Raw genomic sequence first — 17997 nt, forward strand, 5'->3', positions numbered from 1 at the left:
ATTAATTTTTTCCATAATTTAGCCCCTCCCTGTATATATTATATATATATATATATATATATATATATATATATATATACAGTGCTGTTTTTGTGACGGTACGCGCCGGTACGCCGTACCGGTACCTCTTGGGACAAAAAATAAGAAAAAACAACAAAATTATAGACAAATTCCTGAATTTTTTCCTTGCTCCCAAATAGCTTTAAAACGACCTTATTGAGGATAAATTTAAAAAATTTTCCCGGGTACGGACCCTTTTATGAACACTCCCCAGACCCCCCGGAACATTGCGTACCGGAACCTATATTGTTACAAAAACAGCACTGTATATATATATATATATATATATATATATATATATATATATATATATATATATATATATATATATCATAACAATTTTTTATCAATTATTATATACATAACATTACTTGGTAGTTGTGCACCTAAAACACGGTAAAAAATTAAATAAATTGTTTTTTTGTTTAAATAAATTAAATTGGTTAGTATAATTTATGAATCAACTGACTCCGTACTTGTAAAGTACGCTAAAAGAACATACAAATTAAAAAAAACATTAAAATCCATTGGTTGGTTCCCTAGATACAAAAAACTGTAGGATTTTGAAGTTAATATTTCAATTTTAGGTCGCATGGATTTACACACTTCATTTCTGAAGCTTTAAGACGACTCCATTGAAAAGCAAATAGAGCCAAAAAATTTTTTATGAATACTTCGTGTCTTTAAAAGTGAAAAAGCGCTATTTTCGATCCTTATTTATTATAAAAAAATTAGCTGTATATTTTTAAAAAAATGTTGCTAACTTTAGCCCTAATTGACCTAGGCTAAATTATTTTGTTTTAAAGTTCGTGTAAAAATACCATCTTGTAGAATATGTAAAAAAATGTTTGTACCGGCCATAACAAAAAATCTATTCAAATTGTTTATAAGGAAAAATTGACTAGACTTTTGCATAATTATTTATTACTAATAAATGCACTTTTTATTAACTATTTTTAAACCAGTTTGAAAGTTTAGTTTATGTTTTTTTATTTGACACCTGCAGAATGGTTCTAGCATTCTGTTTTTCTGACTTATTTTATTGCAAAAAAAGCTATCTGGGATAAACAATTTGAATAAAATATAAACAATTGAATAAATCGCTACGAAATTTTTGTCACATATTAAGCACTACAGAACCCTCATTTCAAAGCTGTACACTAATTTTTACAATAGTTATTGCAAAATAAATTTTTTTGAAATTTAGACCTTTTTTCTCAATTATATTAACAATAAATAAGTATATCAATCTGTGTAATACGTCATTTTAAAGCTTTTTCCATACTCACGAAGATGTTTGTACTAACGTAACCACAAGGTACAGTGTTTTCCACTGATTTTAGAAAAAACGGAAAAAATGCCGTTTTTCGACATTAAATTGTCTATAAATAAAAATGGCCGCCAGATCCTACGCAGGAAATAGTTACAATTTGTTCTTATAGGTATTACCTGTCGAAAAAACGCTTCAGTACCTTGGCTGCTCGAGTGTGACGAACAGGGTATATTTTTGTCTTATTACCCTGGCCTAGTACTTCATGACTGATCTCCTATATGATTTCGGACTTAAAAATGGCTTGATAGCAGCTAATATTCAAGAAAATATAGAAGCTTGATTTTTATAATTGTTTAGGCCAGTACTTGTGAGAATAAAACAAAAATTATGACAATCTGATTATTAAAAATCGTTCCTACTTGCTTAGCGGCTTTTAACCCGTAACAATTTACCGAAAGTCATGAATTTCTATGTTACGTATTTTATTAATTTCCAAGAAAAACACAAAATATAATGCATAATACACCTAAAGCTGTTAATATGACATTAAAGAAAAATACTAACGAATTAACACAATTATCACATCACAATCTATGTAAACACAACGTAAATAAAAGCGAATTGCTTCGCACGTGACGCCATGCGCATAATTAACCAGTTTTGATGAGTTATCAAGAATACCGGTGTTAGTGTATCGTGATTACAACAAAAGTTTTGTGGTTTGAAAGAAGTTATAATTTTTAAATGTCAAAGTTCTAAAAATTGTAGAATAGAAATGTCTTCCAGTGACGAAAAGTTGTAGTTTGTTTTATTTTTTATCGTAGATAAACTATTGTATGAAACTGTGCGTGAAGTATTTTTTGCGCCCTTACGCGATGTGTAGCACTCGCTGCGCTCGTGCTCTAAACATCGCGTGCGTGCGCTAATAGCATACTTCACGAACTCTTTCATAAATAACTATTATAAACATTTTCTTGTATATTAATTTTCGATATTGTCAAATATAGAGGTATTCTTGAGCAAGGAGCACATTTTTTACACACTTCCTATACAACTAATAAAATTTGGATATTTGGGATATTTAGTACCTTTATTGTTTCACGGTTTTTGCTCCAAATATTATAGAACTGCTTGGATTGACATGGAATTTGGCATACACATAGGTAACATGTCACGCATGAAAAGTGATATTGTGCCGATACGATGAGTTCTTTTGCCCTGAGGTTGAGTTTCATCCCTTCTCGGTGGTGAAAACATATACGTTAAAAATAAGTCCGGAAATGCATAAACTGACTAATTCTAAGCAACTTTTGTTCTGTAGCATTTTTCACTAAATACTTTTCCGAGTTATTTGCGAGTAAATACATATGTTCATTTTTCAACAAAAGAGAACACGTTTTAGGCGGTTTTTTGCAAATAACTCAAAAAGTAAGTATTTTATCGAAAAAAACGTTTTTAGCTAAAAAAGTGGAAAAAAACGGTGTAAGTACGAGAGCTCTAGAACCAGAAGAAACGAAGTTGTAGCTCATGAAAAATAGGTTCATATCCGTCAAATTTCAAAGGGAATATTTCAACGTGAGATAATTTAAAAAATGATGCACTTTTTGAAAAAACTTATTTCAACTTTTTTAAGATGTTGTTCAACTTGTTTTTAAAATGTAAAAATGTTTATTTTTGTTTTTAAAAAAGTTTTTAGCATCATAAATAAATTACGCTCAAAATAAAGTTGGTCTCTTTTTTTTGTCAAAAAAACTCGGGAAAATCATCCCCTAATTAGCATCTTAAATAAAATTAATCGTTACCGCCTCACAACTTACTTTACTTAGGTATTATTTATATGATCTGTTATTTCAAAATAACTTAAAATTTGTTAGTGATAGCAAAAATAATAAGGAACAAAAAAATGACCAATAATGGTTCTTGGTTAACATATGGATGCTGCAGTGAAGACAAAAGGGAAGGAATTCTACACTATGCAATTCACAACCCCCGTCTGCAGCTTGGTAAAGTTCCAACGGAAAATGGACCTAGTTACTCTATAGAAGTAATACTAATATAAAAATAAAAATGTATACCATTTTTATTCAGTTACAATGCGAAGGCAAAACAATCTTATTTTTCACTTAGAATACGGAGCGAAGTCCAGCACTCTGAATCGGCGATTTTCGACTCTTGTTGGAGTCTCATCGGAGAGACGTAGGCCTGCTGCTTCATACTCTAAGTGACCAACACCGAGAGTTTATCCCCCACACCGCAACTGACGTGAATAGATTAGGTGACTAGCGTCATCTGGCAATTGAAAGGCAAAGTTTTTCAATCCTAATAGCGACATTAATAGTATAGAAAAATATTACTAAAAGATTTTTAAATTGAAAACTTATTGGTTCATTTCTCTGGTGACACCTCCAAGTAGCGTTACCAGGTGTCCCGATTTGCGTGGGACGTCCCGATTTTCAGGGGTCTGAAAACCAATTTTAGGAGGACTTAATGAATTTTATAGCTATGTTATAAAAACAAGGCATTCCTAAAGCAGCGAAATCGAATGAAAAATTTAATTTTAATAAAAAATAAATAATTTACTTAATCTACGATTTTTTTTGTAACTTCGTCTGATTACTATTATTATGTTAGATTACAGAAACACCTTGTAGTCCAGTAAATGAACGGGAAATACGGCTATACCGTGTAATTTTCAGGATCAACTCTGAATTGCATGACAATTTGGACGGCTTGTGCCTTTGGTGGCTTTTACTTGGGGGTGACAGTCACCCCTAGTTTGGGGGTGAAAAGCCGCGCGTTTAAAATTAGTCCGGAGATGGACAAATTAACTAATTCTTAGCAATTTCAGTTCTATAGAATTTTAACTTAGTTAATACTTTTCGAGTTATTTACGATCGAAAATGTTTATTTTTCGACAAAAAAATCACGTTTTCAGGCGATTTTCACAAATAACTTAAAAAGTACGTATTTGACCGAAAAAAATATTCTTAGCAAAAATGTAGCATAATATAAAAAAATGAAAAAAATTGTGAACTCGTAAAGTCTATAGACCCAGCAAAAGCAAAATTGTAGATCATGAAAAATGCTTTCTTATTCGTCAAATTCCAAATCAAATATTTCAACGTGAAGTAACCAAGAAATAAAGCACTTTTCGGGAAAAACCAATTAAAACTTTTTTAATAAAGCTTTATTTTTATGTTTTAAAAAAGTTTCTAGCATCAACACTAAGCGAGTTATGCTCAAAATCAAATTGACTCCTTTTTTTTTTGGTAAAAAATCGTGAAAATCTCCCCCTACTTAGCACCCTAAATGAAATTAATCGTTACCGTTTTACAAACAATTTACTTGTGTATTTTTTACATAATTGAAAGGGCCTGAACGAGTCACTAATCACGAGTATATGCAAAATATGAACAGCCATAATTTAACCAATTTTTGTCTTACAGAAAAACAAAATGAATCTATCTTATTTATAAAAGCAAAACCTACCTACTTTTTACTCCTTGAGATTTTTAGTATCCCCAATACTATTTAAGTTATTTTGAAGAAAGGGCATTTTCCAATATTTTCAAAAATTGTTTTTTACTATAAAACCAATTTTTTTCAAAAGTAAGCACTCCCAACCGGTACACCTTACAGATCGTATAAGCAATACACATATAAATTAAATGGTAAAGCGGTAACGATTAATTTTATTTACGTTACTAAATAGGGGGAGATTTTCACGATTTTTTTTTTATTAAAAAAAGGCCAAACTATATTTTGAGCGTAACTCTCTTAATTTTAATGCTAGAGAATTTTATATAAAACAAAATTAAAGATTTTTTTAATCACTTTAAAAATTTTTAATAGGTTTTACCCGAAAATTGCTTAATTTTTTGGTTATTTCAAGTTGAAAAATTCGATTTGGAATTTGACGAATAAGCACGTATTTTTGATGAGCTAAAACTTTGCTTTTACTGGTTTTATAGACTTTCTGAACATACAATTTTTTTGCTTTTTTAAAAGCTACATTTTTGCTAAGAATATTTTTTTCGATAAAATTACTCGAAAAGTATTGACTTAGTTTAAAAATTATATAGAACAAAGTTTTTTCGCGCTATTCAGTTTATCCATTTTAGGACTTTAAACGCGCGTTTTTTTACCACCGAGAAAGGTTAACTGTAACTGTCACTCCCCAAGTAAAAGCAACCAACGGTACAAGTTCAACTTTGAAGTAGATAGTAAGTAGAACCTAAAACCAGATTTTTATGCAATTCGGAATTGACTCTGAAAATTACACTCCAAAACAGTCATTTACTGGGCTATTGTTGTGTATTTGTCCCATGATTTGTCCCGATCTACAACCCTAAATCCCGATTTGTTTTTGCTTATGTACCGATTAAAAACAAATCGGACCTGGCAACACTACCTCCAAGGCTTCTACAATATGCAAGCCAGATGGATGCTGCAGTGAAGACAAAAGGGAAGGAATTCTACACTATGCAAGCCAGATGGATGCTGCAGTGAAGATAAAAGGGAAGGAATTCTACACTATGCAATTCACAACCCCGTCTGCAGCTTGGTAAAGTTCCAACGGAAAATGGACCTATTTACTCTATAGACGTAATACTAATATAAAAATAAAAATGTATACCATTTTTATTCAGTTCCAATGCGAAGGCAAAACAGTCTTATTTTTCACGTAGAATACGGAGCGCAGCCCAGCACTCTGAATCGACGATTTTCGACTCATCGGAGAGACGTAGGCCTGCTGCTCCATACTTTAAGTGACCGACACCGAGAGTTTATCCCCAACACCGCAACTGACGTGAATGGATTAGGTGACTAGCGTCATCTGGCAATTGAAAGGCAAAGTTTTTCAATCCTAATAGCGACATTAATAATATAGAAAATATCAAAAATATTATTATGGCAACGGTGTTACATGTCAAGCTCGGATTAAATGTCAAAATACGCACGTATACATTAGGCTGCACTAATATACAACATGTCCGGCATCTGTCAACTCCTTCCATCGGTCTCTATCCTGAGCAACATATTTCCAATTTGTTCCGGCTATCATTTTAATGTCTTCAACCCATTTCATCTGTGGTCTTCCTCTTGGTCGTTTACTTTTATAAGGTCTCCAATGTTGTATTGTAGCGTTCAACGTTGGCCTTTTTGTCTAGCAGTGTGGCCTGCTAAGTTCCATAAGTTTAGCAATTTTTTTGTTATATCCTCGACTTTTGTTTTTGATTTTACCGTTTTTCCTCTTTTATCTGACAGTGGTAGGTACTTATACCTAACATTGCTCTTTCCACGGCTCTTTCTGTTGCGGCTAGTTTATTCATATTTGCCTTGGTTAGAGTCCAGGTTTGACGTCCATATTATGTCATGATAGGAAGGATGCATTATTGCATTTATCCAGTAGTGGGAGCACGCAAAATATAATTATATGTTAGTGACGTCATCTTGCCTAGCAACCGTCGATTCTCCCATTATGAAATTCTATTTTGTGACGTCAGCAAAATAGAATTCTACTTTGCGTGCTCTTGGCTCAGGACTATTCTGTAACTACAAATCGAATAGAAACGAGTCAAATCGAATAGAGGTCAGCAAGTCGGATCGGAATTTGTAGGAATTGGTATTCTGTAACTCATCTAGACCTCTACTATCGGAACGTTGGGTCGAAATTGATTTCGACTACATAAGAAGTCCTGTCGAGATCACATTTCGACATCGTAATTGGTCTTGACGCTTGCGCATTGACATTATAATTTTTATTTTGATGTTTATTTGATAAATTAATTACCGATTTTAGTCTGTGTTTTTGTTTATTTAGATAATTATATATAAGTATATTTAATTTTATATATCAATAATTATACAGCATCAAGGTTAATAGCATCATTAATATTTTAAAAATTGCTACTTTAGTTAATTTACTGGTAGAATGTGTAGATTTGAAGATATCTCATGTGTTTCAAACGAAAATCCAAAATTTTTCTCAGGGAAAAACTTACTTTTACCATGCAATAATATGTTATGTTCAGAGATAAAGTCTACTATGTAATCTAAAAGCTCAACAGTTATTTTTCTTTGGTGTTTGTGTTCCCAATCGTTTGCGTTCCCAAAATGGCTTTTTTATGAATTCTTCGCACTTATTTCACCTTGCAATGTGGTGTTGCCACCTCCTTTTGAGAGCGTCAAATAGAAGTTGGCATTTTCGATATATACTGATTACGGTGTGAGTTACGGAATGCCAATCCAAACAAAAAAACGACGCGATAGATATCCAACATTCCGATTTCAGGTAATTACGATTCTACTTGGTCATTTCTATTTGATTTGTTATTAAAGTTACAGAATAGGGCTGATAGGTCTGGATCCCGCGTATAAAAAAAGTTGATTAATAGCAAGCTGAAAATTTGTTAATAGCTTAAGGGTGTCTAGTCGGACAAACTTTGATATATCGGAAAACTGGAACAGGGGAAGTTTTAATTGTGGAACAGGTTAAAAATTTAGAACGGTCATACCACGAAAACGTCACATATATTTTGTCCGACAGAACTTCCAATTGATTTGTTACCCTTTCATTAAACTCCAATGCAAAAATCAGACTGCTATTTATCACCAAATGGGCATTTTACTGAGTGGAACACGTAGAACATGTCATATGACAAGAATTATGACAGGTGATAAATAGCGGTCTGATTTTTGCATGAGAGTTTAATGAAAGGGTAACAAATCAATTGGAAGTTCTGTTAGACAAAATACATGTGACGTTTTCGTGGTCTGACCGTTCCAAATTTTTAACCTGTTCCACAATTAAAACTTCCCCTGTTTCAGTGTTCCCATATATCAAAGTTTATCCGACTAGACACGCTTAAGCTATTAACACGTTTTCAGCTTGCTATTAATCAACTTTTTTTTCATACGCAGGATCCAGACTTATGATTATTGCACTCATTTTCTTTTATAATCAAATATATTTTAGTTGGTTTTTATTGTAGGTTATCTCCAGGATGAAAACAAAATGGAAGTTATGGGAAAACTGCTCCAAGATTCATCTTACAAACAAAGTGACATGAGTCCAGACATTGAAAAAAAAACATTAAACAAAAATATGAATATTGGGACAAGAAAAAAACCAAATAAATGTGAAATTTGTTTAAAAGAATTTAGTCAAGAAAGTGATTTGAAAAAACATTTGCAAGTGCACACTGGAGAAAAATCCTACAAGTGCGAGATTTGTTTTAAGCAGTTTAGTCAAGCAGGTAATTTGAAAGCACATTTAAGAGTGCACACTGGAGAGAAACCATACAAGTGTGAAATTTGTTCTAAGCAATTTAGTGAAGGAGGTAATTTGAGAAGACATTTGAGGATGCACACAGTAGAAAAACCATACAAGTGTGAAATTTGTTTTAAGCAATTTACTCAAGCAGATGAAATAAAAAGACATTTGAGCATGCACACTGTGTTAAAACCATACAAGTGTGAAATTTGTCTTAAGCAATTTAGTGAATCAGGTCATCTGAAAATGCATTTGAGAATACACACTGGAGAAAAAGCATACAAGTGTGAAATTTGTTTTAAGCAATTTAGTGGAGCAGGTAATTTGAAAAGACATTTGATATTGCACACTGGGTTAAAACCATACAAATGTGAAATCTGTTTTAAGCAATTTAGTGACGCAGGTACTTTGAAAGCACATTTAAGAGTGCACACTGGAGAAACAATTTGCAAGTGTGAAATTTGCTTTAAGCAATTTAGTAGAGCAGGCAATTTGGAAAGACATTTGAGATTGCACACTGGGTTAAAACCATACAAGTGTGAGATTTGTTTTAAGCGATTTAGTGAAGCAGGTCATTTGAAAAATCATTTGAGAGTGCACACTGGAGAAAAACCCTATAAGTGTGAGATTTGTTTTAAGCAATTTAGTGAAGCAGGTCATTTGAAAAAGCATTTGAGAGTACACACTGGAGAAAAACCCTACAAGTGTGAGGTATGTTTTAAGAAGTTTAGCCAAGCAAGTCAGTTGAAAACACATTTTAGGGTGCACACGGGGTTAAAACCATACAAGTGTGAAATTTGTTTTAAACATTTTAGTGAAATGGGAAGTTTGAAAATACATATGAGGTTGCACACTGGCGAAAAACCATACAAGTGTGAAATTTGTTCTAAGCAATTTAGGGTGTCGAGTAGTTTGAAAAATCATTTGAAAGCGCACACTGGGGGAAATCCATCATCATCATCTTCATCATAAGTGGCTCAACAATCTGTACTGGATCTTGGCCTGCTCGCAAAGAAGTTGCCACTCCTGTCGATTCCTGACAATCATGCCTATTCTGTAACTCACTGCGATGATAGAAGTAAGGAAAATCAAATAGAAGTGGCCAAATCGAATAGAAATAGTCAAAAACGGTGTTCCATAACTCCCTCGGAATCTCTACAATCGGAATAGTGAATAGAAATGACTTCGACAACATTTACCCTGTCGAAATTAGATTTCGATATCGGAATTGTGCTTGACGCAATCGCATTGTATTTTGTTTTGACGTTTATATTTAATATCTACTAAAAATAATTTATTACTACTTATTTATAATTATTTATAGTATTTTTACCTTTTGTATCTGCTTAATTTTTTAGGCTGTCGTGCTTTTTTTATTTTTTAATAGCATGGACTTGGTCATTCAGCCAGTCACAACATGAGGTACTTAGTGTCATGTGTAGTGTGTGTGTTGAGTAAGTGTCTTGTTACTTTGCAAAGTCGACGTCATTGTCTTTGCAAACAGACGCTAATTGTATCCGAACGTCTGCGGTCCCTCCGGTGAGTACCGATCCCACAAGGACAGAAACTATCTTCATTTATTAATTTATAATAAACGAAAAATTCCTGACCCTGGTGAGATTAGAACTCACGCACGACCATTCGGATATTTCGATCCAAAGGTAGGCGCTCTTACCACTGCGCCACAGAGGGGGTTAGGCTGTGGTGTTATTTACTTAGATAATTGTATATTTAATTTAGTCATGTTGTACGAGTATGCATTGAACCTAACCTCATTTTTATTTGGCATCTGAATGCTGAAAGTTTGCCAGTTACAGTGTTGCCATATTTTTTTGTTTATTTCTTGTACAATTTCAATCAATGAACGTTTAAAATATAAAGATAGACTTATAGCGTTGATTCATAAATATAAATATATTATACCAGTTTACTTGTATTTTTATCAATCAACGCTTATAGAAAAGACGCCATGGAAAAGTTGTTTATCAGTTATTTTAGCTGGAATCAAATCTTAAGATTGTATATTATTAGTAATATCTTACATCATACATCTTATCTTCATTTATCTTAACTTTTACGTAACTTTGATTTAAAACCATTTATCATCTTCGAGCTTTTTGTGTCCAATATTTACACTAATATTTTATTGTTTACTTTTCAAAACTCTTATTTTTTGTTATTTGAAAACTATTTTTTAAATGCAACTGTATGTAATGTGATAGTATGAAAAATTGGCAACGGTGTCGTATTTCACATTTAGAACCAGCAACAAACAGCTCACAGAACACTAATTTCGCTTGACAATGCGGGGTCGCCACCACCTCCTGGCAGCGTCAAATAGAAATTGCCGATTTCGATTTACCCGGATTATGATAGGTTTGTTCCAACATGAACTTTTGGACGGTCCAGAAACCGTCACGAAACTACTTGTACCGTTTGTTGTGCGCATGTTCGTAATTGTATCGCCCAGTTATCGTCCCATGACAGTAATTTGGAAACCGATGTTGGAGCAGTTATCTGACTGATAATATACCAGTAAGGATCTGTTTTTAGGTGGATGTGAGAGGTGGCATTCAGATTTTTGCGGATAAAGTTAGGTGATAACTTCGTTAATAATAATTGAATTATGCTCCTTCTCAAATATACCCGGAACATTAATAAAATAAATAAAAAATTTCGTTTTTTTTTCTACTTTTTTTGCTTATAACTTAAAAACTATTCATTTTAGAACAAAGTCGTATAGGAATAAAACAAAGATAATTAAATTTTCTATCAGATGCGATTTGTTAAAAATGTCTTAATTTATCACCCTGGCTTCAAAATAGCAATAAATATAAAATAAGGGGGCAAAACAAGCCTGTCCTTATTCAATGATTTTCCATCACTTAGGCTACACTTGGAACCTTCCTAATTCACAGTGGTAACAGTTGATCCGGATGTCGATAAGGTTGTTATAAACAAAGAACTTGAGGAATTACATAACATCGATTTTTCGCAAAATAAAACATTTTTTTTTTGTATTTCTTGGGTAATTCTAAGCAAAAAATGCTCTTATAAGTTTTTTCGTAGGATGCATAGTTTTCGAGATAAACGCGGTGGAACTTTAAAAAAATCGAGAAATTGCAATTTTTTAACGAGAATAACGTTTGATTAAAAAATAAAATAGCAATTCTGCTGACAGCATTTGAAAGTTTAAGTCAAATTATACCGGTTTTAATTATTTGCATTGCTAAAAATTAATTTTTTTATTATAAACAAAGCTATTTGTTTATAAGCCAAAAAATTGTTTTTAAATTTAAAACATTGCTGAGGCCCCTTAAATAATCGATTTTAATTCTGTAAAGTGTATTAGATAGGTAGAGCACCTCTTTATATGTAAAGATATAGATTTTAAAAAATTTGAACTTTTTTAAAAACGTTTAGATTGCAAATTTATTATGCAAAATTTATTAGGTCGATTTTAATGAAATTTGGTACATGATTTAAGTATGTTACAAAGAATTTCCTAAGCGAATTACTAAGGTTCTAAGTGCCACCAAAGTGGTTAAAAAGTATTGAATAACAACAGACTTATTTTGCCCCCTTATTTTGTATTTATTGCTATATTTCAGAAAAGGTAATACCTTAAGACATTTTTTACCAGTCGTATATCATACAAAATTCAATTATCTTTATTTTATTTCTCTACGACTTTGTTCCAAAACGAATCGTTTTAAAGTTATAAGCAAAGAAAGCAGAAAAAATCGATGTTTTTCGAAATTTTTAAATATTTCAATTTTTTTATTAATGTTCCGGGCATATTTGAGAAGGAGCATAAGTCAATTATTATTACTGAATGTGTCACCTAACTTTATCTGCAAAAATCCGAATGCCACCTCTCACATCCAAAAATAGACGTTTTTTCGCAGATCCTAACTGGACTATAACTGATTTATCTATCATTATCATTTGTCATTTTTTTTTGGTGGCAGCTTGTGTGCTTTTAGTCGATCACGATTCCCGCTTTCGATTTGCAGAAAGGCTTAAAATTTGCAAGGCTCAAAATATTTAAAGAATTTAATCCTAGTGCGCAAGTCAGTGCAACAAGCACATGCATTTGCCCGATTATGGCCCGATTACTGAAATGAACATCACGAAACCGTCACCGAAAGATCACAATTCTTGTTGAAACAGTGGGAAGGACGATCCGATGACGATCATATTTCTGTTGGAACGGATTTTGTTTACTGCGCAGGAGCGTTACCGTTTCGTGACGGTTCTCGGTCGTGTTGGAACAAACCTGATGTGAATTACAGAATGCCAATCTAAACACGAAAATGTCGCGATAGATATCAAACATTCCGATTTCATGTAATATACGATTCGACTTGGTCATTTCTATTCGATTTGTTAAAAGTTACAGAATAGGGCTGCATTTCCCTTTATCTTCTGACCCTTAGAATCTGTAGTCTTCTTCCACAGCATCAATCCATCTTCTTCGTAGTCATCCTCTACTTCTTGTGTCTCTCATTTATGGCACAGACAATATTGAAATAGTTATTTTTATGTAATCACATTATGCTGTAATAATTTAACTTAAATTTAAGATTATTTGTAAAAAAAATGCCGTTAAAAAAGTCCGTAAATAAACATTACATTACATTATTGTAAGTAAACAATGCTTTAAAATTATTTTTGTCTACTCTATCTCATATTATGTATAGTTTGTGAAAACTGTTATTGTAGATAGCAGTACGTGAAGGGTTTAAAGTGTGCGTGATGTATTTTAAATGGGATTTACTTTTTCGCACTGTTTTTTGGCGCACTTCCATATAATCAGATATCCTTAACTTCCGCGTTGTCATGGTGACGACATTGTGAGCAATAAATTACAACCACGATACAGTAAACACCGGTATGTGCAGGCGCATCACAGTCACAGCGTGTGACGTCACTTGCGAAGCAGAATTTGAAACTGACTGTAACGTAGATGGTAATTATTAGTGTAAATACAAATTAATAATACGAGTTTAAACTCATGTGTAATCTGTAAAAATTTTATTTGTATTTTGTTACTCTTCGCCGATGTTACCAGTTTTTATACTCTATATTTCTTTTTATGCGAAGATAAATAATACTTTTATTTCCTAACTTTTAAAAGGAGCAAACAAACTATTCTTATTTACAAAACTATAAAATCGATATATCTATAATTATTTAATCTTAGTTAAAAATATAAAAACAAAAGAAAGAGATAAAAATCCCAAAAATAATGTTTATGCTTGCCTCGAAGAATATTCTTTTTAGCGTACACTAATATTGTAATTATTAAAACTATGTAATTGCTACTATTTACAAAAACCAAAAAAAAACACAAGTTATCTGACTACTTTATCTGTATGTAGATCGCGGTGGCGGCTTAGACTGCTAAAACAACGTTTTCTTTTACGATAAAAATTGGTTTGATCCTACCTTATATTTTGGTCAATGTTTCATTCGCCGTAGGGGAAAAACACAGAATTCTCTAGTTGCCTTTATTTGTATCCACGGGCACTTAATAGTTTCTCCAAGTATATCGGCCCTGGACAAGGTGTCTCAAAAAACCCACAATATACAAATAAATAGACACATCAGCATGCAAGAAGTTCAGAAGGTATAAATTTTATTAAAGAACTACTAAAGGTTTCCCTTTAGACCCCGAATGAGGTGTTAAAAAAACAAAGACACACAGAAGAAAAGTGATATTGTGCCGATGTGTGCTTTTGCCCTGAGGGTGAGTTTCATCCCTTCTCGAGGTAAAACATATATGTTCTTTTTGAGTTATTTGCAAGTAAATATGTTCATTTTTCAACAAAAGAGAACAAGTTTTAGGCGGTTTTTTGCAAATAACTCAAAAAGTCAGTATTTTATCGAAAAAAAAACGGTGTATGTATGAGATCTCTAGAACCAGAAAAAGCGAAGTTGTAGCTAATGAAAAATGGGTTCATATCCGTCAAATTTGAAAGGGAATATTTCAACGTAAAATATCCAAAAAATGATGCACTTTTTGGAAAAAACTCATTACAACTTTTTTAAAATGTTGTTCAACTTGTTTTTAAAATGTAAAAATGTTTATTTTTGTTTTTAAAAAAGTTTTTAGCATCAAAAATAAATTACGCCCAAAATAAAGTTGGTCTCTTTTTTGTCAAAAAAACTCGGAAAAAGCACCCCCTAATTATTAGCATCTTAAATAAAATTAATCGTTATCGCCTCACAACTTACTTTACTTCAGTGGCGGCTCGTGACCTCAGTATGCGGGTAGGCTACACATATACTTCGGGTAGGCGACAAAAAATATCCTACAGTTTGTAATACATTTTGAGCCGTCTTGCAATACTAAATGTAATCTATGAGCGCAACAATGTGTAAAAATTGCTTTTGGAGCATCTACTTTAATTTTTGATTGTAATCCGTTTAAAGAGCCAGCCTATATATATATATACTTATAAGATACTTGCACTATCGTAAAATTGAGCAATTAATTTATTTTTGTAATCATATGGCTCAAGCACGTTTGAAATTAAACTATATAGAGCGTCTGCAGATCTATTATCGCTAACATCAAAAAACCCTAAAAATCTTTCTGTTACATGACCAACTTTGTTAACAAATCGGATTGTTAAAGTACACTGTGATTTTTCGGTTATATCAGTAGTATCGTCAGCTAGTATAGAAAAAAATTGACTTTCATTAATTTCTGTTGAAATTTCATTTTTTACGTAATCGGCAAGACAATCTATTAAATCATTTTGTATTGTTTTTGACAAACCCGTGAACACCCCTTCTATTTTTTAACATGATCCTGGATTTCCTGATCGCGTTTAACTACTAAATTAAAAATTTCTTTAAAATTACCCATGTGAAGAATTATGGCTCTCATCAGGACCGCGAAATGTAAGTTCTTGTTTTGCTAAAAGAATTGTAACATCAATTTCTTCAACTTCTTCAATCTTTTTCAACTTCTTCATTATATATCTTATTAGATAGAGAAATATGTCCAGCGAAAGCACTGTCAGTAGTTTGTTTATTTTTTTCTAACCGTTTTAAATCTAAGCAATTGTTTAAATGTTCTTTCGAAGATTCATGTTTTTTTACACTAGCTGATAAATTTTTCAAATCTGAATATCCCTGACTCACCCAAACATTTTGCTTCAAATTTGAGAGCAACAGACAAGGCCAACAGAAAGTGAATTTTTAAAATAACTTCCGCTTAGCCATTTATAATTTTCATACCATATTGTTTTAAACGATCTCGAAAATGGTTGATTTTCTTTTGTCTTATCTGTGGATAAAATTGTTAAATTTTGTAAAGGCCGGCCCATTGAAATAATTACTAATCTTTCTTGATTTTGGCGCCTTGAAAAAGGCGTCTCGATCAAACTGCATATTACATCGTTTAAAATATTCATATTCGATGACTTAAGTTTTTCCACTAATAAAACTAACACACCTACGTTTCAACAACGTCAAATATTACTTATTTTATTTATGTATCAAATAATAATTTACTATTCGAATAAATTGATAAGTTAACAATTAACCTCGCTTTAAATTTTTAATTATCTATATAATCTAATAACACATTATTCAGTTTTCATAAACAAATTTAAATTGTCCTACCTAGTTTTATTCAATACTTAACCTACTAATAACAGCCAAAATCAAAAAACAATTATTTTAAAACAGTTTCACAAGACACAAGAGAAGCAACTGATAAAATTTTGTAGGTCCGGCTATAAGACTCTGTGCCTATCCGCCCGTTCAAAATCGTAGAATACGGTCGCTACGAGCAGACCTGCAGCAGGCTTGCTCGCGTAAACAGAGAGAGATCGCACGTCAATTCGGTGTTGGCGTCGTTCTATTTCAGGCTACGTTCCCGAGTGCCTGACCAAGGAGAATATAGAATCTATACAGTACTACTGATACTACAAGGAGCGTACAATAATTATAACTACGGAGAAAATTTTTTGGATATTTTTAAAAATAATTTGGATAATTTTTGCTATTTTATTGTAGATATTGTGTCAAAATTTATAAATTACAATTTTGAAATAAGTAATTTATATTAATAATTTATATTATTGTACTACATTTGAAGAGGGTAGGCGGCGCCTACCTTGCCTACCCCGACGGGCCGCCCCTGCTTTACTTAGGTATTATTTATATGATCTGTTATTTCAAAATAACTTAAAAATTTTTTAGTGATAGCAAGAATAATTAGGAGCAAAAATGACCAATAATGGTTCTTGGTTAACATACAATTACTAAAACAATCGGACATTGTTAGTTTCTGGTCATTTTATTTGATTATGTAAAATAATGTTCTTATCAGTTAGGCCACTCTGGCTCTCATGGCCTCAACTCTTCTTTTACTGGGTCTAAAAATCTTATATATACATCATTAATGTTTTTTCAATAAAATGCCAACTTTATGAGTTATTTGCAAAAAACCGTCTAAAAACGTGTTTTTGTTTTTTGTTGAAAAATGAACATGTTTGCTCACAAATAACTCGATAAGTACTAGCCAAAAATACTATAGAACAAAATTTGCTTAGAATTAGTAAGTTTATCCATTTCCGGACTTATTTTGAACGTATATTTTTTACCCTCGAAACTCATCCCCATGGCAAAAGCAGACAATATCACTTTTCTTCTTTGACATGATACCTATGTGTATACCATGTCAATCTAAGCGGTTATTTAAAATTTATAGGTTTAACAATATTATACAATCAAGGAACGTACTAGTTGTAAAGATCTTCCTTAGACTTCTACGAATATTTCAAAATCAAAAGTAGCCAAATCAATCCATTCCTTCTCGAGTTATAAAATAAAGAGAATATAAAGGAATAAGAGTCAGAAAAAAATGGAGGGTGTCAGAAAACAATTGGAAGGAGATGCGATAAAATAGGAGGATGTCACAAAAAATTGAGTGCAGTGACTGTTGAAGGAAATTGCTTGCATTCCCCGTCGCATGGCGACGACGGGCAAAATCACTAATAGATAAACTAAGGGCCGGTTGTTCGAACGCTAATCAACAATGATCATTATCAAATATTTAATTACTGTCACCAAAACTGTCAATGTCAACTTTGTTTGGGTTGCTGAAAACATAATTAATTACAAGTATGAGATTTATTATTAATGATGTTAATAATTATTGTTATATTAATTGATTATAGTCTCAGAATTGTAATTAATTATGTTTTTAACAACCCAAACAAAGTTGACATTGACAGTAATTAATTATTTGATAATGATCATTGTTGATTAGCGTTCGAACAACCGGCCCTTAAGTCAAACAATAGGGCTTTTCATCGATTGTCATTTGTTTCGAGCTTCTGTCATGTGTTGTATATATAATCTGTGT

General features: G+C 32.2%; 1 protein-coding gene across 3 annotated transcripts in view; it reads left to right on the forward strand.

Moving 5' to 3' along the window:
- Positions 1–17997, forward strand: part of LOC126881432 (zinc finger protein 227-like) — a 159983-nt gene that overhangs the window by 71458 nt on the left and 70528 nt on the right. Inside the window, exon 2 of one of the 3 annotated variants that reach the window (XM_050645709.1) lies at positions 8329–13274. The exons of the other annotated variants lie outside the window; for them this stretch is intronic. Within the exon in view, the coding sequence (XP_050501666.1) occupies positions 8329–9581 (1253 nt within the window). The 3' untranslated portion in view covers positions 9582–13274. Of the gene's footprint in view, positions 1–8328; positions 13275–17997 lie in introns of those variants that run through there. 3 annotated transcript variants of the gene reach the window in all.

The sequence above is a fragment of the Diabrotica virgifera genome, chromosome 3, assembly GCF_917563875.1.
Source record: "Diabrotica virgifera virgifera chromosome 3, PGI_DIABVI_V3a".
Lineage (NCBI taxonomy): Eukaryota > Metazoa > Arthropoda > Insecta > Coleoptera > Chrysomelidae > Diabrotica > Diabrotica virgifera.